Source organism: Castor canadensis, chromosome 4 (genome assembly GCF_047511655.1).
Source record: "Castor canadensis chromosome 4, mCasCan1.hap1v2, whole genome shotgun sequence".
In the NCBI taxonomy this organism is placed as follows: Eukaryota; Metazoa; Chordata; class Mammalia; order Rodentia; family Castoridae; genus Castor; species Castor canadensis.
Genome location: NC_133389.1, coordinates 166,376,314 through 166,398,335, shown reverse-complemented (window position 1 = coordinate 166,398,335; position 22,022 = coordinate 166,376,314). Strand labels below are relative to the sequence as shown.

General features: G+C 56.5%; 2 protein-coding genes across 4 annotated transcripts; both read right to left on the bottom strand.

The window, feature by feature from the left end:
• Positions 1–812: 812 nt before the first annotated feature.
• On the bottom strand, positions 813–6,248 carry Ctdsp1 (CTD small phosphatase 1). Of its 3 annotated transcripts, none has more exons than XM_020181448.2 (7): positions 6,082–6,248; positions 4,557–4,705; positions 4,079–4,183; positions 3,892–3,948; positions 3,162–3,254; positions 2,895–3,080; positions 813–2,417 (listed from the first exon to the last, which is right to left on the bottom strand). In XM_020181448.2, the coding sequence occupies exons 1-7, from the start codon at positions 6,146–6,148 to the stop codon at positions 2,289–2,291; spliced, it is 786 nt and encodes a 261-aa protein (XP_020037037.1). In that variant the 5' UTR covers positions 6,149–6,248; the 3' UTR covers positions 813–2,288. The 3 variants fall into 3 exon arrangements, with proteins under 3 accessions (XP_020037037.1, XP_020037778.1, XP_073927817.1); XM_020182189.2 differs by having other exon boundaries at positions 4,079–4,180; positions 6,082–6,247; XM_074071716.1 differs by lacking the exon at positions 6,082–6,248 and adding an exon at positions 4,998–5,199.
• A 4,425-nt stretch (positions 6,249–10,673) lies between these two features.
• Slc11a1 (solute carrier family 11 member 1) lies at positions 10,674–19,423 on the bottom strand. Its single transcript, XM_020183360.2, has 15 exons — positions 19,220–19,423; positions 18,604–18,737; positions 17,702–17,824; positions 17,262–17,381; positions 15,931–16,037; positions 15,511–15,581; positions 15,111–15,178; positions 14,798–14,953; positions 14,002–14,160; positions 12,908–12,997; positions 12,715–12,834; positions 12,216–12,365; positions 11,750–11,823; positions 11,190–11,343; positions 10,674–11,041 (listed from the first exon to the last, which is right to left on the bottom strand). Exons 1-15 carry the CDS (start codon positions 19,224–19,226, stop codon positions 10,928–10,930), a joined length of 1,647 nt encoding a protein of 548 aa, XP_020038949.2. The 5' UTR covers positions 19,227–19,423; the 3' UTR covers positions 10,674–10,927.
• Positions 19,424–22,022: the final 2,599 nt, after the last annotated feature.

The window sequence follows — 22,022 nt, the reverse complement described above, 5'->3', positions numbered from 1 at the left end:
GAGGTGGATGGGGCGGGCCCCCTTCTTCCCATATCCGGGCATGGTGTGTGCCAGGAGCTGGGTAGGCCGGTCCCCAGGATCCTGGAGGGGAACTGCAGGAGATGGTGTCAGTGCGGCGTGGGGTGCGCCAGCGCGGGCAGCGGGCGGGCGGGCACGGCCTGGCAGGGCGAGAGGGCACTTCCTGCTGGCCCCGGCCGCAGGGTCCGCAAAGGAAGCGCTGCGCGCCCGAGGGGCGGGGGCAGGAGGCGGGGCGGGGCCCGGGCCAGGGCGCGGCCAATGGGCGGGAGGCTGCGGGCGCCCTGGCGCCGGCCACACCCCGTCTCGGGATGGAGGGGGCGGATCCTGTGTACAGCCGGCGCTGCCCCGGCCAACGGCCTCGCAGGGCGGCCCACGTCAGCCTGGCTAGCGAGTCCTTCCGTCTCCGCAGAACCCGGCCTCCAGGCGCCCCGCCGGCCCCGCCCTGCACCGCATTCCAGGGACGGAAGGCATTGTAGTTTTGCTTTATAGTTAATAGTTTCAAGTCGTCAGCGTCCAGGCATTTAATCAAGTCTGCAAAAAGGGTCGGTCTCCATTTTGCAGATGAAGTCACCAAGGCAAAAAGAGCTGACCAGCATGCACCCGGTTGCACAGATCAGAGCCCCAGAACTGTGCTCTCCCCCCTGCCCTGTTCCCATTGAAAGTCCAGCGACCTGGACAGTGCCCTTCCTTCTACCACCCCCTTCCAACCAGTTTGTTGAAACAGGGTCCGTTGCAGTCACAGGTGAGGCACTTATCTCGCATCAACCCCCTCTCCAAGAACCACAGAACCAATATAGGGGGTCTGGCTTTCTCTTTAGTTCTTATCACATCGTGAGGCTCTGAGAAGGCACTTAAATGGGACGATCACTGATTCAAGACAACCCTATCTTCCCTCCCCCAACTCCCTTGGCACTAGTTTGTGGGTCCACTTAACCGTTAGACCCCGGGGAGAGCTCAAGGCCTTGACCTCCGGACTCCAGATGTGTGCGGAGGGGTTTCAGAAACAGAATTCGGAGTTGGAAGGCAGGATGTCTTGGGAGCAGCCCCCAGCCAGCGGGGGGCGAGGGAGGAGGCTGCAGGGGTGGGTTGGCACAGGGGAGGACAGTGTGGCCAGGCTTCCTGGAGACCCCCCTACCCCAAGCCCCACAGAAGGTTCCATCTCCTGCAGATACCCTAAAGGCACCGGTGAAATCTGGAGTGGGGGAGGCACCAATTAGAGGGTGAAGATCCCCCTTCACTTAGCTGGTGGACCTAGCTCGTTGCTGGGCACAGAAGGTGCTCAATAAATGTTTTTTTGAATGAATGGAGCAAAGAAGCTGAGGGACAGAGGACAAGGCCTGCAGCCCCTGGGCCCAGCTTGTTCCTCTCAGAAAATAGCAGTTTAAAAAATGTAAAAATCCTCCCCCCCCCAATTTCTGGGCCCAGAAAGGGGAGAGGGAGAGCCCTCTCTACGGGGACCCTTTCCTCTCTCCTTCCCTTAAAAATCTATATACACATATACATATTTATATGGCACCACAGACGGTCCTGCCTAGGCCCTCCTGAGGCATTGCTGGAGGGGCCAAGCCCCAGGCCTTAGGTTGGTTATGGCAGAAGAGGTCCAGGCTTGATGAGAAGCAGCCATAGCTATCAGCTTAAAGAAGTTGGACTTTGGGGTCCTGAAGGAAGGACCCCTGCTCCCTTCACAAGTGGTAACAGACCTTCTTCCCCCACCTCCTAAGCAGAAACTGGTAAGGGCTCTGACAGTCCCAAGCGAAGAGATTAGGAGGGAAGAACCTGGTTCCTCCCAGATCAGCCTAGACTGCAGCCACCTGCAGGCTGTTCCAGGGGGGAAGATGCCCTTGGAAAGCTCACTGGGCAAAGGTGAAAGGAGTTCTATGCAAGGCACTTGGTGACCATAGTTCCCAGGATGGGGGTCCAAGGCATGGGGCAACAGAAACCCTGCCCCTATCCCCAGAGCAGAACTGGAGCTGAGGGGTCCCATTTGGCAGCATGAGAGAAGAGGAAGAGAGGGGAGCAGCAGGCAGGGCCCTCCAGGTCCCCTGAAAAGGGGGGAGGAGGTTTGAAGGCACTGACACAGGGGCCCAGGGGCTCATTGTCCTTGGTGCAGCCTGGTGGGGTTGGTGGGGGAGACACCTGCTCCCCCAGGGCTGTGAATGTGGAGCGGCCCACAGATGGGTTTTCTTAAAAGAGCACAGGCAGGCGCCCACAGTCTGCGTGGAAGGAGGTGTGGCCTCAGTCAGGGACAGGTCCTGGCCCCATGGGGCTCACTAGCTCCCAGGCCTTGGCTGCCTGAGCACTGAGTATACGTCGTCCACACGGCTTAGTTGCTCGAAGAAGGGTAGGAGGTCATGGAGCTCAGTGTCACTCATGTTGTCAAACCATGAGGCCACAGGTACCTGGGGAGATGGGAAGAGGAAGGTGAGGGTGGCAGATGGCCCAGGGTGCCATATGTTCAGGCCAGCTCTAACCACATTCCCTCACACTCACACTCTTTGAATGCAACTGTCAGTGAAAACGTTTACACACACAATAAAGCACACTTTCACAAAACAACACTTGATCTTACAGTGTGCAAAAGAACACCAATATTTGCTATTCTACTCTGTTAAAAACCCCAATCAGGATTGTCCCGTTAATAGGTCAAAACTGGCAGTTTGAAAGGTGTAAAGTACCCCATTGCCTGGTGGGGACCCTAGCTGGGCACCCCACCCACAGGCGGAATGGAGCGATTAAGAAAGTACAGATGTCAAGGGCAGGAAAAACACCTGGGAAGGCACCAGCCCCCAACATTGCCCGCTATGGGGTTCTGGAGACCCAGACAGACTAAATGGAGCCTTGGGTCTTAACCCTCCCTGGGTCCAGGGTGCGCTCACTGCGTTGTCGGGATGGAAGACATAGGAGGCGGGTGAATTGTCCAGAATGAGCACTCGCCGGAGGTCTCGGCCCAGCCTGCTCAGGTCTTTCACATAGTTCCCCCGGTGGAAGACGCAGGACTCCCGAAACAGCCGGGCCCGGAAAGCCCCCCACTTGTCCAGCAGGTCAGCTACTGGGTCTGCGTACTGGAGGTAGAAAGAAGGTCGTCCCAGGGCAGGGAGTGACCCAGGGCTGCATCTGTCCCAGACCCCTGGCTGGGGGCTTACCTTGGCAAGGCTGGCGGTGAACAGCACACACTCAAACAGCTCGCCCATTCGCTGTAAGAATTCGTCCACATGAGGCCGCTTCAGCACATAGACCTGGGGGTTGAGCCAGTGAGGGGGCTGCTGACCCACAAGCAGGGAGGGAGGGGTGTGAAGGCTGGAAGGGCACGGTGGAGGGGCAGAGGAGCCCAGGGAAGCAAATCCCAGACTCTGTGGGTTCCCCACAGCCACCCTAACCACCCACTCTCCCTGAAGAATCAAAATAAGCTTCTAGTTCCACCTTCTGCAGGTCTCATCTTGTAGGGGGGATCACTAATTCCCAGTCTTTCCCCCCACCTTAACTTGAGCCAAATGCAGGAGTCTGGGTCAGCCCCCTCACCCCAAGGCCGCAGAGCACCGGCCCCCGAGCCAAGTAATGGAGAACAGGCTGGACAGCACACAACCTATCCTGAATTACTTGAACTGGGTCCCGGGCAGGGGGGGCAAGAGGGCTTAGCAAACCAGGGCTGGGAAAAGGAACCCACTGTCTGCAGGTTGGAATCAGCCATGGCTTTGGGGCTTTGTGTGGCCTTGGGCAAGTTTCACACCCTCTCTGAGAACCTCCGGCCATTCCACATCTCTCTAAGTCCCATCTGGGGGCTTTCTTCAGATTGGTGGGAAGAACCTGGGGTCTGGAGCGCAGATGCCAAGCCCACCTCCTCCTCCTCCTCCTCCTCCTCCCCCTACCCCTCACCTGGTGGACCACCCCATCAATCTCCACGGGGATGATGAAGTCAGCGTTGTTCACTGGCTGTGGGGGGAAAAGAGCTGCTGGAATTGGGGTGGGGAGCCCCAGGGGCCAGGGCACAGGGGAGAGTTCCCCCCAGGTAGGGAAGGCTCCCTCAGAGACTTGGGGCTGAGGGATGCTGGGCAGGGCCCACCTTGAAGGAGCTGTGCACCAGGGTCTCGTCCAGGTCGATGACCACGCAGATCTTGTCTGAGTCTTGGGCCTTGGCCTCGGGAAGCAGGTACTGGACAGGGGTCTGCTGTGGGGAGGGGTGGGGCTGGGTGGGGCACCTCCTACTCAGACTTCCCACCCCTGGCCCTCCACCTGGGGACCCATTGGGATAGTGGGACATTCCACACCCTTCCATTTGACCCTGCCAACTCTGGGTCAGGGACAGGCCACCTGGCTCTCTTCCCGACCTGGGAAAGCTCACACCTAGGAGGGAACACTCAAGAGTTCTGCAGGGGGGCAGTTGGGGGCAGACAAAGCCAATGGGGAGGCTGCAATTCTTGGCAGGTGAGGCTTCCCTGAGTCTGCAGGTGTGTCAGGAAAGCTCACCCTGAAGCCCCTTTTCTAAGTTCCCTCCCCACTGAGTTCAGGTCCCCCTGAAGCCCCCTCCTGGCAACACGCACCTTGGGGATGGCGCCATTCTCCTCCACGAGCAGGGGAGCCCCACTGTGGGCAGGCAAGGCTTCCCCATCATCTCGGCAGACACAGCAGAAGAGAGAGTGGAGGAAGCCCCGGTTTCGGGGCTTCTGGGAAGAGGCTGACTTCTGGTCACCTAATGCAAGGAGGTTCAGGTTGGGGACGTGGGCACATGGGCCTGCAGAGGCATGCACACGTTCCCCGGTGCCAACTCTTTGAGCAGGGAAAATCTGAGCATGCTCCCTTATCAAGGGGACACACTAAGGCACCTTTGGTCCTCTCTGAGATGCCCCTGCAGGGGCCTTCCAGGCAGCTCTCTGACAAGGAGTTCTATTGAGAATAAAATGCAGCCGGAGTGGGCCGCTTGGAACGAGGGACACGAGTGCTTTCGCTTTTTCTGCGAGCCTCCATCACCTGACCCGCCTTACCTGAGCAGCTCCTGCTCAGGACAGCCAGGGCCTGGGGTCCCGTCGTCCACTCCCACTCTCCCTCCATCCTGTCTACCCCGAGGGTCCAAAGTCCTCAAGGAGGCTGGGCCCTGAAGCAGGGGGTGTAGTCCCGAGACCTGGGGCCAGTGTCCCAGGGCCATTTGTCGGCTCCGCCTACTCCGTCCCCGCCCCGCCCAGACCAGACCTCCGACCTGCGGCGGGCAGACTGACAGACCCACCCGCCCCACTGCACCTCCGCCCCCTGCCCAGGGCGGAGCTAGGCCCTGGCAGGAGGTGGGCAGACCTGGGAGGACTTCCAGGCCATGAAGGCCACACGGAGAAGGGGAGGAGAGACCCCCCCCCGCCCCCGCGCCCAGGCCAGGCGCAGGGGCGCAGCCTCAACGCGCGGCGCGGCTTCCCGGGTCGGGCTTCCCGGGTGCGTGTGTGCATAGGCCCGGCGCCCACGGGCCTGCAGCCCGGGCGCGGCGTGCCCAGCCCTACCCAAGGCTCTCCCCACAGGCGGGCAGGCGACTCTTGAAAGTGCCGGCCCCCCCTCTGTGCCTCCGAAAGTCTCTGCGCCTCCACGCGTGACGTGCGTTTGTGGGAACGCAGCTGTGTGTTGGCGGGAGATCCCTCCAAGCTTCCCCAGCCCGCTGTCATCTCGGCGCCCCCTCCCAAGACCCCGACCCGACCACAGCCTAAAGTGGGCGGAGTCTCAGCGGGTGGCCTGAAGGCGGCTGACTTGCCCCCCCATCCTCCAGCCCCATTGGCGCCAACCCGGGGGGAGGGGGCGACGCCCGGGCACCGCCGCGCCAGGATCCCCCACGGGAGTCCCTCTTGTTGCCCCTGCCTCAGTTTCTCCACCAAAAGCAGAACGGGGCGCTCTATAAGCACCAGGCCCCGCCCAACGTCCCTGAGACTGCAAGAGTTCAAACTCTCAGTTTCTTCGGGCTGGAGCTCCGGCCCGGTCAAGGCGGGCGCCCCGGGCGGTGGCAGCAGCTGCTGCGCGGGGAAAGATCCCGGTCCCTGCCTCCTCCCCTCCCGCCGCGCGCGGGCTACGGCCCCCTCCCCGCTGCCCCCGTACCTTTGCCCCGCAGCGGGCCCCGCGCCTCCTCCTTGCTGATCTGAGTAATGACGGCCGAGCTGTCCATGGGGCCGGGCACGCTCCGCTCCGGCCGGACTCTGGCCCCGGCGCCCGGCCTCCCCCCCGGCTCGGGCCGGAATCGGGGCGCGGGGGGGAGGGGGAAGGGTGGGAGGGAGGGATCCCCGCGAGCTTCGGAGGGGAGGGGAGCCAGGTTCTAAGGGGGAGGGGGAGGGAGGGGGCGCGGAGGAAACTTTGTTACAACATGGAGTTTCCTCCCCGCGAGGCGGATGCAAACATGGAACCCGGGCGCCGTTTCAAGGCTCCCCCTTAAAAGGGCAACGGCTTCGGCGTGACCTGGACTCAGCCGCGGCTTTCATCACTTCTGGGGCCCGCGCGGCCCGGCTGGCGGGGAGGCGGGCCGGGTTGGGTTCCTGCCGCGATCCAGGGGGCGTCGCCTCCCTTCCTGCCACTTGCAGGCCTTCTGCGGCTGCGTGGCAGGGCAGGCACCCGGCCCACTGTTCCAAGCCGCCCAGCGCTGGGGGCCAAGGCCCGCCCCGCCCGCCAGGAGCGCCAGCGCCCAGGAGTGCCCCAGGGCGGCGCTGCTCCACCTCGGCACATTCCGAGGGCCGGACTCTAGCCGCTTCTCAGTTTGCTTATCTGGAAAGAGGAATAATGATAACTTATGTGTAAAGTGGGTCTTGTCTGATCACAGGGACGTAGAGAGCGAGCAAAGGCTCTTTGCTAGCTCCAGACAGCTGTGCAAACCCGCAAAAGTATGTTCTTGATCTGACTGTGACTGCTACCACCCACCGCAAGTCTCGGGGCGAGGTAATCTAGGTCTACAGGGTGTGAGAACTCCACCTCCCTGTCCCGGGACTCACCCTGTTTATCTTTACGGACTGCCTCACCTGTTGCCACCTCACGTTCCCGCCAGAAGCCAAATGTCCTGGGCTTAAAATTTTAGAACGCCCTGTTCCCTCCGCTAGGACCTCACTTTCCTCCTCTTTGGCGGAACCAAATTCTTTTACCTAAAGAAATGCAACCTTGTTCAGAGGTCTTCCCAACCTCCTCCCCCCTCCCCGGAGCAAGGGCCACTCTGATTATTGGAGGGTGCGAATTCTTTGGATTGGCTCTGTTCCCAAGTGCCCAGCACGGCGCCACAGTGGGCACGGCGCCCGACCGTGGGGTCTCTCACACAGCAACTGTTCAGAGGATTGCAATCACTCGTGTCACCTGGGTCTGTGGCGACACATCCCAGCCGACGAGGGCTCTGCGTTTGCACACAGGCCCTTTCCGCAGGAAACCCCGGTGTTGTGCGCACCAGGAGGGCAGCGGATCGTTTTACCGATTTACGGAGTTCCTTCCATTTGCCGTTACTATTTTGTGTTAACAAATTAAAAAATAATAACACCACCAAGCCCTGGCAAACACTCCCTTGCACTTCCTCCCTCCCATCGGGCCTCCGCTGCCGGGCGGGGCGCACCAGGCGCGTCCGGTCCCGTCCAGCCTCGGGGTGCGAGCGCGGTGCACGTCCGCCGGGCCCCGCCGAGGGGGAACCGCTAGGGGCCCGGCGGGGGAGGCCCGCGCGGGGCGGGAGGGGCGGCGCCGCATGCGCGCGCTTCGCGCACTGGGCGGGCGGGGAAGGGGGGAAAACTTGATGCACGTCCCGGGCTAGACCCGGGTCTTCTCTCTGCTCTTCGGGCGCCCACAGGGCCGCCATCATTGCATTTCATCGGCTTCACAGCCAACGTGTTGCCAGCCTGGTCTGGGTCGTTCTCTGCGTCCCCCGCCCCAATCTCGTGCATTCCGCAGAACGTCCCTCCCGCCCCGTATCCCATTTGACAGATAGGGAAACTGAGCTGCGAGAAAAGAAGCGTTGGGCCCAGGCCTCCAGCCAGACTCGAGGCGCCCCTCCTCGCCCCGCCCAGGGATGGCGCCTCTGCCGGGTGTCCGGATGCCCTGTCTGCACTGACCCCAAAAGGAAGTAAACCAGGAACGGAATGGAAGCCCAGCCTTGGTAGGATGGTCGCCTTTCTCTCCCTCTTCGAAGGGGGCTGGAATCGAGCTAGCTGCCCCAGTGGCCACACAAACTCCACTGGCAGGGCCGCTGTCCCCCACCACGCCATTCACATCTGGCCACCCTAAGCTCACAGGATTCCTGAGGATCCCATTGCTGTCTTCTAGGCGTCGCTGAAGAAGTGTCTTCCCAGAGGAGACAACCAAGGCAGGCTGAAACTTCTGCTAGTAGCCCCCCATCCCACTTTTTTGGGTGGTTACTGGGGTTTGAACTCAGGGCCTCAACTCTTCCCAGGCAGGTGCTCTACCACTTGAGCCACTAGTCCTGTTTTTGTGTTGAATTTTCGAGATAGAGTTAGCCTCAAATCATCTCTGCCTCCCCAGTAGTTGCTGTTCTCTTCTACCCCAGCAGCGGAGGGTTGGGGGGGTGAGGGGATGGGGGTGGGGGTCGCTTTACCACACAATCTATTCTTACTTTTTTTTTTTTAATGGGCTTGCATCCCCAGGAAGAACAGTCCTGGGGGCTGCGGGGGTGGGGGTGGGTAGGCAGGGAACAGGACTCAGGACTCCCCTGCCTGACAACTGAGGACAAGCATCGTCTAGCACCTCAGCGTTCCACCTGCCAAACAGGACCATGAGGGCCTGGATGGGGACACTGGAGGGAAACTACAGTCGCCTTCCTCGCTCAAGTTCCATCAGAGACTGGGGAATCAGAGCTACTATAGCAGCGCGGGCAGCCCCCAAGGCATAGCTTCTCTGGTGGGAAATGACTGACCTTGGCCCAGGGTAGCCCCCTTAGCTGGCCCAAGTTCTAAGTCCCAGGCTTAACTGCTCCACGAGATCTGAGGACTTCCCAGAGGGTTTCCTGTCCCTGTACTGCACACACCAGACCTGCTCCTGGTACATTCCCTCTCCACACTGCCCCTGTGCTATAGTTTTCAAAACCTTGTGCTGGAGTCGCATTCTCCTCCCCTGGCCTTCCTGGGTCACTTGCCCTTCATCTCAGTGACTTTTCTTGTTTACTTAGCTGCCACACCCCTTTCCTCATCTCTCTCCCCTCCCCCAGTCCCTTGACAGCTGACATCCTCTTTAAATCGGGACTTTGTCTTCCTCTTCCCCTCTGCCACAAAGGACTGGCATCCAATTATGCCAAGCGAATTGACTAGAGATGTGTGCAGCGGGTATAGCTGAAGCACTTTTCTGTTTTGGTTTGTTTTTGGTGGTACTGGGGTTTGAACTCGGGGCTTCATGCTTTCTAGGCAGGCGCTCTACGCAGCTGGAGAAGAATCTGGGAGATGCCTTCCCTCACTACCGCCCTGCCTCCTTCCCCTTCTTCAGCCCTCCTGGGCCCCATCTTCTCCAGGGGCAAGCCCAGAGGAGGGTGGATGGGAGGCCTTCTTGCCCAGACACCCTCTAGCAGCTGCTCTTGTTGGGCCAGACCTGTCCTATTCCCTTTTCTCCCTTGAGGGCCCCACTCTTCTCGTTGCCCTTTTAAGAAAGAGGAAATTCTTCTCATAAACAAGCGCCCCAACCTGAGCGCTGGGCCGGGCCGAGGGCCCTGGGGCATCCTCGGGAAATCGGGGTAGCTTTCAATCACCGCACCTGCCCCAGTCTCAACTCTGGGGAAAACTCGGAGGCCCCTCTTTGCTGTGGCTCTTTAGCCGCTTTTACACTGGGGTTCGAGCAACTGGAGGAGTCCGGAGGAGGGACTTGGGGAGCCTAGAAACAGTCCAGGGAGCGTCTGTAAAGTGCTGGCTGCGCGAGGGGCGAAGGCGTGCCCTGCAGCTCCCTGCAGTTGGGGGGGGGGGTTCCTCTCCCAAAGAGCTACCCTCGACTTCCTCGCGGAGGTGGATTCTGCTGCCCGGGGCGAAAGACTCCAGCACCCGCCTTCCCTCTTCGTTCGCTTGGCTGGAAGGGGTGACGCCAAGGCGCTCTGCACTGTCCTTGCCCCTAGGGGGAGCTGGGAGTCAGAGCTGCGAGAGCTTTAACAGTGTGGCGTGGGAGTCCTGTCCGCCCGGTCCCCTAAGATGGCAAAAGAATTGGGCCTCGAAGGCATGGACTCCTGGGTGCCTTATGACCTGGCGCCTGAAGGGGAGAGAACCGCACCTCGGCTTTTCTGCCTGGAAAATGGGTTGCAGGCTGCAGAGAATAGGAACGAAATAGATAGTGGGTTTGAAGGAATTTTTTTTTTTTTTTTGGTGGAAGTTGGGTTTGAACCCAAGGCTTCGCGCTTGCAGAGCAGGCACTCTACTGCGTGAGCCGCACCTCCAAGTCCATTTTGTTCTGGTAATTTTTAGAGATGGGGATCTCAAGAACTATTTGCCCAGACTGGCCTTGAACAACGACACTTTCTGATTTCAGCCTCCCAAGTAGCTAGCATCCTCTTGATCATTTAGATTTCTGGCCTTCTGGGTTTATGTTCACAGCTCTTTGGAAGAGAAAAGGGGCTAGAATTTCCTTAGCATTCATTAGACTCTATTAAGTGCTAGTTGGAGCCCAGGCTGGCCTGGACCTTCCTGCCTCAGCCTCCTGCTGGTGGGGTTAAAGGTGTGCACAAATAAATACTCCTTGAATGATTTTAAAGTACCAAGTGCCACGATTGTGTTAAAGTGTTTTACATCCATAGTAATGTCCCAGTAGTCCTCCCTTTTACAGATGAGGGCACTGAGAACCTGAGGTAAGCACTTGTCTACAGCAGGAAACATTAAGTCCAGTAAGTCCTGCTTGGTCGTTGTTCAAGTTGGCCAAGTGTCTTGTGCCATCTTGCTGTCTCCACATCCTGCTGCGTCCTGGAGGCCAGTCTGCCACCCTCATTCCACCTAAGTGGAGCTCATGGTGAGCCCTTCCCATCCACCTGGTCCTCTTCCAGGAGCCCATACAGAAAGTGCTGGTGGGAGCTGTGGGTCAGAAAAACGGCTCCGTGGGCGATGCAACAGGTCCAGGCCTGGGGAAGGGGCAGCCAAGAGGGAGGGGGAGGTGAGACCTCTGGGCAAGGAGTGGGGACAGGCTAGCTGCTGTTGCCTCTCCCTTCTGACTGCTGCCCCCTCACCTCGCTCCTCCCACCCCAAAGGCACTCCTGGACCCTACCATACCAGATAGACAGTAAGGCCCAGGTAGACTGCAGCCAGCACAGCCACCAGGCCAAAGTAGGCAGGGTGTGGGAGGCTGGGCAGGTAGCTGATCACAAAGTAGAGGTTGATGGCGCAGACCAGGGCCATGATGCAGGAGGTGACAGCCTTGCTCAGCCTGGGGCACAGGAGGTTAGGCTCAGGACTAGCGGGATGCTTTTGGGCCACCTGCATCCTCTTCTCCCCCTCCTCCTCCAGTATCCCCAGCCAGCCCAGAGTCAGGGATAGGGATACACAAAACCCTCTTCTCTAGTCTGTGAGACCCATTTCCTCCCCTCCAGGCTTTACACTGGCAGGATTTGGCAAGAGGTGAGGTGAGGGCGAGCTCAGGCTTTAGAGAGAGCCCCCACTCCTAAATTCGAGTCCTGGCTCCCCCACTTGGTAGCTGTGTGGCCCTGGGCAAGTTCCTTAATGTCTTTGAGCCTGAGCTGGTCACTCTGGATAGTGGGGATAATACTCCTCCCTCGGTGGGGGGGGGTTGTGAGGATGGATAGCATCCCAGTGCTTGGGGCGTTGGTACTCACAGGCCATTGGCAAACTCCTGCATGACGGCTGGCATACTGGTGAAGGTCAGGATGGGCAGTACTGCAAAGGGAAGCTGAGGACAGTGGGGAGCCTAAGACTGAGGGACCCTGCCTCTGATGCAGCAAGCAGGGGAGGAAGACAGGGGATAGCCTCATGTGCCTGGCAGTGAGTCTTTGCTGTTCCCTAAGCACTCTGAGCCTGTCTCCTCATCTCTTCCAAGCAGGAAGACACAAGCAGTCTCCTGCCTGGTGTCTGAGTTTGAATCCCAGCTCTGCCTCAGTCCCTAACTTCACGCTTCAGTATTCCCATCTGTAAAATGGGAGCAATGGTGATTCCTACTCCCCGAGGTGGCTGCAGGGATCCTGTGATCCTTGTAGAAGGAGATGCGTTTAGTTTGGAACCAGGCAGACCCAAGTAGGCTCCGTGTGGGGGCTGCTGTGTTCCTCTCTGGAGCACCCGTCTCACCAGCAGGCTCTGCAGCACGTTGAGCAGGTCGTTTAGGCCCGACAGGTCCCTCAGGTCGCGGAAGACAGCCACGAGAACGGTGGGCAGGATGGCGCAGGAGCGGGTGAGGAGGACGCGGGCGAAGCGGGACCAGCGCAGCCTCAGGAAACCCTGGAGTTGGGGACAGGGGTGGGGGTGGGGTGGCGCAGGATGAGGGCTCCAGAGAAGGGACCTGTGTCGTCTCAGCCCACCTCATCCCTGGGAGCACACTTTTTCCATCTCTGGAATGGGGGCAGCTCTAGTTGCTGGAGAAGGGATGGGTGGGAGAAATGGGGGCGATTCCTCCCACAAGTTGCTGTGGGGCCGGGCTTCTGCTTCTCCCACATCTGCACCTTCTGGCGAGTCGCCTCACTCAGTTTGCTCCCCTCTAAAGTGGGGCTGCTTTGGATCTGCAAGGGCAGGGGTGTGAGCCCCCAGCAATGCGCCTGTTGTCCTTGGCCCGTAGGCCCTCCCCGCCCACCTCCATCACGAACTGTCCCGCGTAGGTGCCGGTCATGGTGGAGCTCTGCCCTGCGGCCAGGAGCCCCACAGCCCAGATGTAGAGGGCCGCGGGGCCGAAGAGACAGCCCAGGATCACGCCCTGGAGGGAGGGGGTGTGGTCACGCCATGGCCCCGCCCCCGGGATGGACCACGCCCCCTCCTGCGGCGCTTACTCCTTGGTAAATGTCCACTGCCACCGTGTGATTGTTCCTGGGGAAGATCTTGGCGTAGTCGTGGAGGCTGCTGTTGGCACAGATGCCGAACTGCGGGCGCCGGCCGGCGGGAGGGAGATGGAAGCACACTCAGTCTTGGACACTCAGACCCCCTGGCCTTGACCAGGACCAAAAACTGGTGAATCTGGTCCGACACAACTGGCTAACAGGAGGTCTTTCTTTCTTTCTTTCTTTTTTGGTGGTGCTGGGGTTTGAACTCAGGGCCTCCTGCTTGCTAAGCAGACGCCACTCCGCCAGCAGTCGGTCTTTTTCTTTAATATGAATTTGTTGCTGACATTTACAGCGAAGAACTGACATGGGAACTCGGTTTCCAGTCTCTCAGATTAGTAAGAGCTGGCACTGCCACAGAGAGGACGACTCTGATCCCTGCAGCCCCCTCTTCCTCACAGCTCACCCACTTCCTACAGCCCTGGGACACATGGCCTTTTTAAATTCAAAGGTTTGCAATCCTTATTTACTGCTCCTCTCTTGATGAGGAGGAGCAGACTGAGAGGAGAGAGGGAGGCAAACTCCCCTCCGGTCACAAGTCACAAAGCAAGGCGTGCAGTGCCCAGGTCCTGGGAGTCCTGGTCGCCCCTCTCCCCACAGGGCTGAGCATCCAGCAAGCGCCAGGCATCAGCAGTTGCCACTGTGGCTTCAGGAGGGAAACCCACTCTGACAGGGTGCCAGGCACAAGTCCAGAGCCTAGACAGCCAGAGGAACTGACCCCACACCCCCAATCCTGCTGCCTCAGTTTACCTCCCTGTGTGCTTATTTTCCTGTCTCTTCACCCCTCCCCAGGAAGCCGCAGGAGGGAGGGTCTGACCAGTTCTTTTACCCAAGATCTTGGACAATGTCCAGAACATTGATCAATGCCTAGCAATGATTAGTGAGTATTTGCAGAATGACATCTCAACATCGCTCTTCTGACAGCACAGATTATGTAGAGAGGGGACCCCAGAGTCCAGCCCAAGGGGGAGCTGCATTTGCCTGAAGTCCAGCAAAGTTGGGGGGCGGGAGAGAGGTAACAGGGCATGACCAGTACAGCGTCTCACCGCATCCTCGTTGGTTTTCTGGTAGAAGGCCTGCCCAAAAACAGCCATGACAAAGAGGTTGATGATGAAGGAGACGGATAGAGCAATGGTGGCCTCAATCAGAAAGTACATGTTGGCTTCTCGGATGTCCACCCGGCGGGCTCGGTCCACCTCTCTAGACTATGAAGTTCAAAGGGAGAGGGAAAGGTCAAAATTCCTCAGAGGGACTCCAGTGTTCCCTACCCTTACACAAACTCCAGTTCCTTCCAGAGTCTCCCATGTGACAGTCTGGGTCAGGCTTTGTGGTCAACCACTCTCCGTCTACATCTCTGCCTTTGTCAGAAGCTTGGTCTACAGTGACAAATTCTGTGTGAATGAAGGAAGACTGGCCTTTGAGGTCCCTCTGTAACTCAGCTCCGACATGCTACCCTTCATTCACCATGCTCCATCCTCAAACATGCCCGGTTTGTTTCTGCCTCAGGGCCTTTGCACTTGCTGCTTCCTCTGCACTTGCAACAGCAAGTGTGCCTTTCACAATCTGCAATTCCTTCCTCTGTTTACTTGGTTCCCGCCCATCGCCCATCTCTAGAATGCAAGCTCTAGGAGGCAGGGGTCCTTGACTGTGTTTTCATTACTGACCCCAACTTCCAGCACATAGCAGACACGCCATTATTATGGGTTCAATAAATGCAGAATGACTCGTTTCCCAGCTGAAATCCCAAAAGACAGATCTGGGGAGGGGGCCCTCCAGGCTGGGAGGTGGAGCAGCCTGGCTGTAAGGGAGGAGGTGTTTCTTCCTCTTCTCCCGCCTGCTCACCTTGACCAAGGACGAGTGCAGGTAGATGTTATGGGGCATGATGATGGCACCGACGATGCCCACAGCCTGCAGTAGCTCAGGCTGGCCACAGTCAGAGCATGAGGGCAGGAATAGACCTTGCAGAAGAGCTCCCTGGGCAGGACGGGCCACCACATACTGTGGGGATGAACTTGGTCAGCTCTCTAAAGCTGCTACACCCTCCGCCCCATCCCAGAAGCCTGGGGGCTTGGCTCAGGGCTGCTCCCCCCATTCATTGAGCAATGCAACGGGAAGGGAGAGGAGTGATGGGGGGGATGCAACTCTGACTTCCCACCTCATAGCCAAAGGTCAAGGCCATAATGGTAATAAGGAATCCGAAAAAAGCTTCCAGCTTCCGCAAGCCTAGGGGCAGAGCAAAGGGGCAGAACAAACAAATCCCAACCCCCTGTAACATAAACAATTATTAATGCCTAATATTTGGAGTACTTTGTTCCAGGCACTGAGCCAGGAGCTTAACATACATTACCTCCCCAAGGCTTCTCACAGCCCCTTGACGTCCCTGCTGTCCTTATCCCTCCGCCCCTCCTTACAGATGAAGAAACAGCCGAGGATTTGCTCAATCCACATAGCTACAGTGAAGGAGTCAAGGCGCCTTCCAGTGAGGCAGGCAGCCATCCACAGGCTCAGCTTGTGGGGGCCCCCTCCCATCCCCTGTGAAGTGGGGGATTCCTCACCATAGTTGTCCAGGAAGAGGAAGAAGAAGGTGTCCACGATGGTGATCAGGACGCCACCCCAGAGTGGAATTCTGAAACCACAGTGTCTTGAGTCAGCCCAGCCTGACCCAGGGTCTGGAATTCCCACCCAAGCGACCTGGAGAGCTAGGGCAGGGTAGGAGGGGGTGTGCTGAAAATGGCATGGAACATTCCAGGAAGGGCAAAGCCAGGTGGGGGACCAGGTGTAGCAGGGCTGCAATCCTGCAGGCTGCATGATTTAGATCTGTGACTTTCCAAGTCACGTTCTGGGAAACAGAGCAGCAGACCTGTATCAGAGGGACAGCAGGATAAAATGGACTCAGGGAGGTACATGGGCTGGGGAAGGAGTAGCAGCTCTTTCTGGCCCTGGACTGAAGAGTGGGTGCCCAACTGGGGTGATACCGTCCAGCTGAGAGCAGATTGAAGGCGATAGCTGTGCCAATGACCTCCTGCATGTCTGAGCCCACAATGGCTAGCTCAATGGTCAGCCAGAGCAGGGTTCGAGGCACCTATGGGGAGGAGATATTGCTTCCTTAGAAGTGGGCTAGTAATTTCTTTTCTTTCTTTTTTTTATTTTCTCTTGTGGAACTAGGGCTTGAACTTAGGACCTACACCTTGAAACCATTCCACCAGCCCTTTCTTGTGATGGTTTTTTTTTTTTTTTTTTTTTTGAGATAGTATCTTGTGAACTATTTGCCCCGGCTAGCTTTAAACTGCAATCCTCCTGATCTCTGCCTCCTGAGTAGCTAGAATTACAGGTGTGAGCCACCAGTGCTCCTCTTAAACTTCTTTTCTTTACAAACTACCCACCCTCAGGTAGTTTGTTATAGCAACAGAAAAGGGACTGATTCAGAGATTGGATGTGAAGAGAAACCATTTCCTCTACTTCTAGCACTGTTTCTGGCAGTGGCATCAGTGAAGACATCAGATAACCTGAGTTCTAGCAGCACTGGCTGTCATTTAAATGTGGCTGCAATGCTCCTAGAAATTTGGCAACAAATGAGGGCTCTTGGGCCTGTGCCAGTGGTATAGCAGCTTTCTGAGGCTGATGACTCCTTTTGCTCTTTACACGATACTGAAACTGGCTGAATCTGTGCATGAAACCCTTTAGAAATATCATGTGTTGTAATTTCCGTGTTCCTGACTGGACACTGATGATAGCCAAGTCCCCAGGGTCCAGCAGTGACTATCCATGAGCTGACGCCTTTGTGGGTCTACCTTGGGCAAGACACTTCCTCAGATTTTAATTTCCCCTTCTCCTTCGTCCTCTCCTCCTTCTCCTCCTTCTTCTCCTCCTTCTTCTTCTCCTTCTTCTTCTTCTTCTTCCTCTTCTTCTTCTTCGTCTTCGTCTTCATTTTGGTCTTCTTCTTTTTCTTTTCCTTCTTCTCCTCCTCCTCCTCCTCATCGTCTTCTTTTTGGTGGGGATTGTTTCTTGAGACAGAGTCTCACTGTGTAGCCCAGACTAGCCTTAAACTCACTGTGTAACCCAGGCTCATCTCAAACTCTCAGATCCCCCACCTCAGCCTCCCTAGTACGATTTTCCCTCATGTAGAATGCTTCGTCTGCTCTCTGATAGGGACATCAGTCTAAGTGCCATTACTTTGAGCCTCAGTCTTTCACCTGTCAACTGGACTCCTGAGGTGATGTTTTTATTGGATCATGGAAACTGAAAATGGTTGCTCGGGATTTGTGATCTGTAGGAGCTTCCTGTCAGGTCCCCCGGCCCCACTCACCTTAGGGTAGTAGACATAGCAGACCTCACCCAAGTCCTTGCCTGTCACCACGCCTAGCCGGGCAGCCAGCCGCTGACAGAGCAAGCCCAGCACGGTGGCCCACAGCAGCACCCAGAGCAGCTGTAAGAGTCACAGGAGGCCTTCAGCCAGCTGGGGGGAAAGGGGGGCGTCCCATCCAAAAAGGCCCCGAGCTGATGGCACCCTCAAACTGCGGACACTTCGTGGGTAGAGAGTGGTTGCTGGAGTGCATGGTTGACCCCCCTATAGCCTAGGCTCTGACAGAGCTTCCCTGGGGACCCTCTTCTGGCCCATTTGAACTTGACATCTGCTCCCAGGACAACCATCCATGAAGCTACCCTGGGGAAACAGGCAAGCTGGGGTCTCCACCCTCTCAGTCTGGTCACCTCCCTCCCCACAGCCCTCAAGCCCCAACTCAGCACTTTGAATCCGGCCACAGCGCCAGCCTGTAAGTCCGACTCAATGTTCCCTGGGTCCAGGAAAGCGATGCTCATGAGGAAGCCAGGTCCTGTGAAGGCCCACAGTTTCCGCAGGCTGAATGTGCCCTGGGGGTGCGAGCAGAAGGAGGGGGGTCCTGGGTCCAGGACTGGTCATAGCCGGCCTTGGTCAGCCCTCAGCTGAGCCTCAGCAGGCCCCTCAGTCCATGCTGGCCAGCCCTGTCCTGACCTGTCCCCACCCTTGGGGCTGGAGAGGGCACTGGGTGGAGGAACCAATGTGATTGCTGAATCATGGTGTACTGAGTCACGTTCAGCAGCCACCTGCACCTGACCACTCAAGGTTCAACATCTTAGGCTCAACTCAAGGATCCTCATAGCCCTCACAGGGGGCTTTGTTAGGGGTCCAAGCTTTCCTGGTACCACTCCTCCTTTCGCAGACCATAGGGACTCCTCTGTGAGGTCCACAGAGGGTGCAGCTCCCCTGCCCCATTCTTGGCCATGGCCCATCAGCCGAGGAACCTTCTAGTGATTCTGGCCATGCATATAATTCGAGTCCTGGTTGCCAGCCTGCAGCCTCCTCCACTTCTCTCTCTGTGCCCTGGCCCGAGGCTTTTCTTGTATGCTGAAATAATCTCAGAGTGGCAACCCGAATTCACCCCAGGCCCCTTCCCATCATAGAAAATGAATTCATCAGAAAAGCCACTCTCTCATTTTCCAACAACTATGGAGTACTCTTGCTAAGTGCCGGGGACAGGAGCAGCAAGGGGGCCCGATGTCACTGTCCATCACTGCTTTGTGGAGAGGGAAGGACCCCCTCCCTCAGCTTGCAAGATCCCAGAGGATCCTGTCAGCCCCCAAAGCCCCCAGGAGGCGCCCAGCATTCCCACCTGTTCCGTGTCGGGGATAGGGATCTTCTCGCTCAGGTAGGTCTTCTTGGGAGGCGCTTGCTGTGGCCCTGGGCCAGATGGGCTGGAGATGGAACCATAGCTGGACCTGCTCAGCCTCTGGGGGCTCCTGTCACCTGTGAGAGCCATTAGGTGGCTTGATGAGTGTCCTGCTTCTTTCTAGAGTCCAGGGCTCAAGCCCACCTGCCTCCTTTGCCGTCTCTTGTCAAAGTGGAGAAATGAAGGTCCCTGGTCCCTCTCTTAGGTCATCAACCATTCTAGATGTGTGATACATGGAGGCTTCAGAATTATTTTCCTCCCACGTGAGATTCCCAAATCCAGACCTCCTGCCTCTGAGGATGAGAGACCCAGAGCTCTAAGAAGGGCGAGTTGAGACCACCATGTTTGCCCCTCACAAACTGCTGTGTTCCCCTCCCCCCCACCCAGGGGAGGAACCCAACCACCGAACGCCAAAGTGTCTGGTGCTAGCATCGTGGTCTAAACCAGGACCCCCATGAGGGTCGGGGGCTTCCTTGACTCTTCAAATCTCCCCCTAGATTTAGTCTCCTCCTTCATCTTGCCCCCCATTCAGGCTTTGTCCCCAGAGGCCACGACTCACGAGTCATGAGGACAGGTGTCAGGTATCTTTGTGTGTGAGTGCTGGATCTGCAGCTCCTCAGCCTGACTCCTCTGGGTGCTGGTGTGAGTGAGTGGGGAGCCCACACCCTCACCCATCCTCACTAGGCTCCAGTCTCTGCATCGCTCACACGTTCACACGCCGGGACATTGCGACATCCTCTCTAAAGAAGAAGTGGCCAGCTCTAGCGGAAGGGTCTGGTCACCCACACCATGGACCTCTGTTCCACTCCCGGCGGCCCTGTGCCTGCCCCATAATACCTTTGGCCTCCTTCCAGGCACCCCGTGTTTTGGGCCTTCTACATTAGCTCTGACTTCAGGCACTTCCTGCCACTTGGGCATTCATGTCTACATCCTAGCAGTGGGTTCCCCACCCACTGCTGCACACACCCACGCATATGCACATCTCCAGACTGTAGTGCCCAGGCCTCTGGCTGTTCTAACGGGAGGGTGGGAGTCCTAAAACTTTCTAGACCCTGCCACAAGGACATACATTAGCTATTCAGGCCAAGGTGTCATCGGAAGGAAGGGGCACTGGGACTCTGTCAATGGCTCACTTGAGAGTGTTACCAGACCATATCCCTCCCGGGGCTTGTTTCTTCTGTTACAGGGAAAGGCTGAGACTAAGAGATTGAAGATATGGTTGTACAAAGAGGCCAGGGAGCTAAGGTAAGCTAGGAGACAGGTTGGAAGTAAAAAAAAAAATGGTGCCAGACCAGTGTTGAATGACAAATGACTTCTCCTCAGCACTGAAGGTGTAATAAGGAGTGGTGGAGACTATGGCAAAACACAGGTCATGTATTCTGACTGATGAGGGAGGTAGCTGAAGCATTCCAGCCAACTGTCATGCAGGAATGCTGGCACACTATTTCATGGCTTCTGATTTGTCAAGAATACTGGAAAATTGGAATTCATTATACAGGGGGATTCATAGTGACAATGTTGATTAGGCTTATATTGTACATTTGTTAGATCACCCCCATCCTCTCTTCCTCCTCAACCCTCTCTGACCCACTTAAACAATTGCAAGAGGTTTCTTTGTTCTATTTCATGTAGGTATATGGAGTCCATCCACCATATACCGTCACCTAACCTCCTTCCTTCACCCTCCCCCCCACCAGTACCCTCCCCCCCACACACTTTACCTAATTTTTTTTTTTTGAGACAGGGTCTATCTATGTAGCCTGAAACAAATGATGCTCCTGCTCCTGCCTCTCAAGTGCTGGGATTACAGGTGTGCACTCCCACACTCAGCTTGTATATGTCTTTGAATATTAGGCTCAAAAAACTGAAAATGCTCTGTAATCCAAGAAAAACACACAGTGGGCTAGATTCAGCTTGAGGGTTATCAGTCTGTTGCCTCTGGGTAAATAAGGGAGAGACCAAATTCTCCTTGCCAGTTTTGCCTACTTCCTTTGCTCACACCCATTCAAGCCTTATACTATTGTCAAAGAAGAAGAGTCAAAGCCCTAGCCAGGCACCGATGGCTCACGCCTGTAATCCTAGCTACTCAGGAGGCTGAGATCAGGAGAATGAAGGTTTGAGGACAGTCTGGGCAAATAGTTCAAAAGACCCCTCTCCAAAATAATCAGAGCAAAATGGACTGGAGGAGTGGCTCAAGGGATAGAGTGCCTGCATTTCAAGTGCAAAGCTCTGAGTTCAAACCCCAGTCCTGCAAAACAAAACAAAACAAAGAGTCAAAGCCTGAATTGTCATGCAGCTTCCAACTTCAAAGTCTGAGATCTCAGGACTCAGAAAATAAGGGGAGTGTGATGTAAGAAATGTGTGCACTTGAGACAGGCAAGGTGGTACACTCCTGTAATTCCAGTTACACAGGAAATAGAGACAGAGGGATCACAGTCTTAGGCCAACCTTAGGCAAAGTTAATGAGATCTTACCTGAGAAATAAGCCAGAAGCATAAGGACTGGGGCACAGCTCAAGTGGCAGAATGCTTGTGTAAGAAGCACAAGGCCCTGAGTTTAATCCCCGAACTGCAAACAGCAAGAAAGAAAGAAAGAGAGAGAGGAAGGAAGGAAGGAAGGAAGGGAGGGAGGGATGGAGGAAGGAAGGAAGAAAGGAAGGAAGGAAGAAAGGAAGGAAGGAAGGAAGGAAGGAAGGGAGAGAGAGAGAAAGAAAGAGAGAAAGAAAGAAAAAGAGAAAGAAAAGAAAAAGTTTCGCTGATATCCCAGCACTTGGGAGGCAGAGGCAGGAGGATTGAGTTCAAGGCCAGACTGGGCTACAAAGACTTTGACTCAAAAACCAAAAGATATGCTGGGGGCATGGCTCAAATGGTAAAATGCCTGCCTGATAAGCAAGAGGTTTTATATATATATATATATTTGGTGGCACTGGGGTTTGAACTCAGGACCTTACACTTGCTAGATAAGTGCTCTATCCCTTGAGCCACCCTGTCAGCCCTTTTTTGTGTTGGGTATTTTCGAGACAGAGTCTTGTGAACTATTTGCTGGGGTTGGCTTCGAACCATGATCCTCCTGATCTCTGCCTTCTGAGCAGCTAGGCTTACAGGCATGAGCCACTAGCACTCTGCTGGCTTAGGAATATTTCTGGACTAAAGAAAGCCTGGTGACTCAGGACATGGGAGGTGAAGCCGTGCATCCGTAGTCATAATCATAAAACAGCCTTGAGTCCCCCGGAAAGTAACCTAGGCAACTGTTACCCTCGTGACCCTTTTGCCACTGGTGTCCTCTACGGTAGAGCTAATGAGAGACCAACGATCTATGGCTCAGCTCTGTGACCTCCCAAATTAGAGAATATTAAGGTCAGC

Excerpts from the sequence above, each read along its gene's own strand:
- Ctdsp1 (XM_020181448.2), bottom strand. The coding sequence starts at position 6,148 with ATGGACAGCTCGGCCGTCATTACTCAGATCAGCAAGGAGGAGGCGCGG. Across the intron at positions 4,706-6,081 it reads GGGCCCGCTGCGGGGCAAAG|GTGACCAGAAGTCAGCCTCT; the intron begins GTACGGGGGCAG and ends TCCTTGCATTAG. Across the intron at positions 3,081-3,161 it reads TCACCGCCAGCCTTGCCAAG|TACGCAGACCCAGTAGCTGA; the intron begins GTAAGCCCCCAG and ends TTCTACCTCCAG.
- Slc11a1 (XM_020183360.2), bottom strand. Across the intron at positions 17,825-18,603 it reads CTATCCCCGACACGGAACAG|GGCACATTCAGCCTGCGGAA; the intron begins GTGGGAATGCTG and ends TCGCACCCCCAG. Across the intron at positions 11,824-12,215 it reads ACGTGCTGCAGAGCCTGCTG|CTTCCCTTTGCAGTACTGCC; the intron begins GTGAGACGGGTG and ends CACTGTCCTCAG.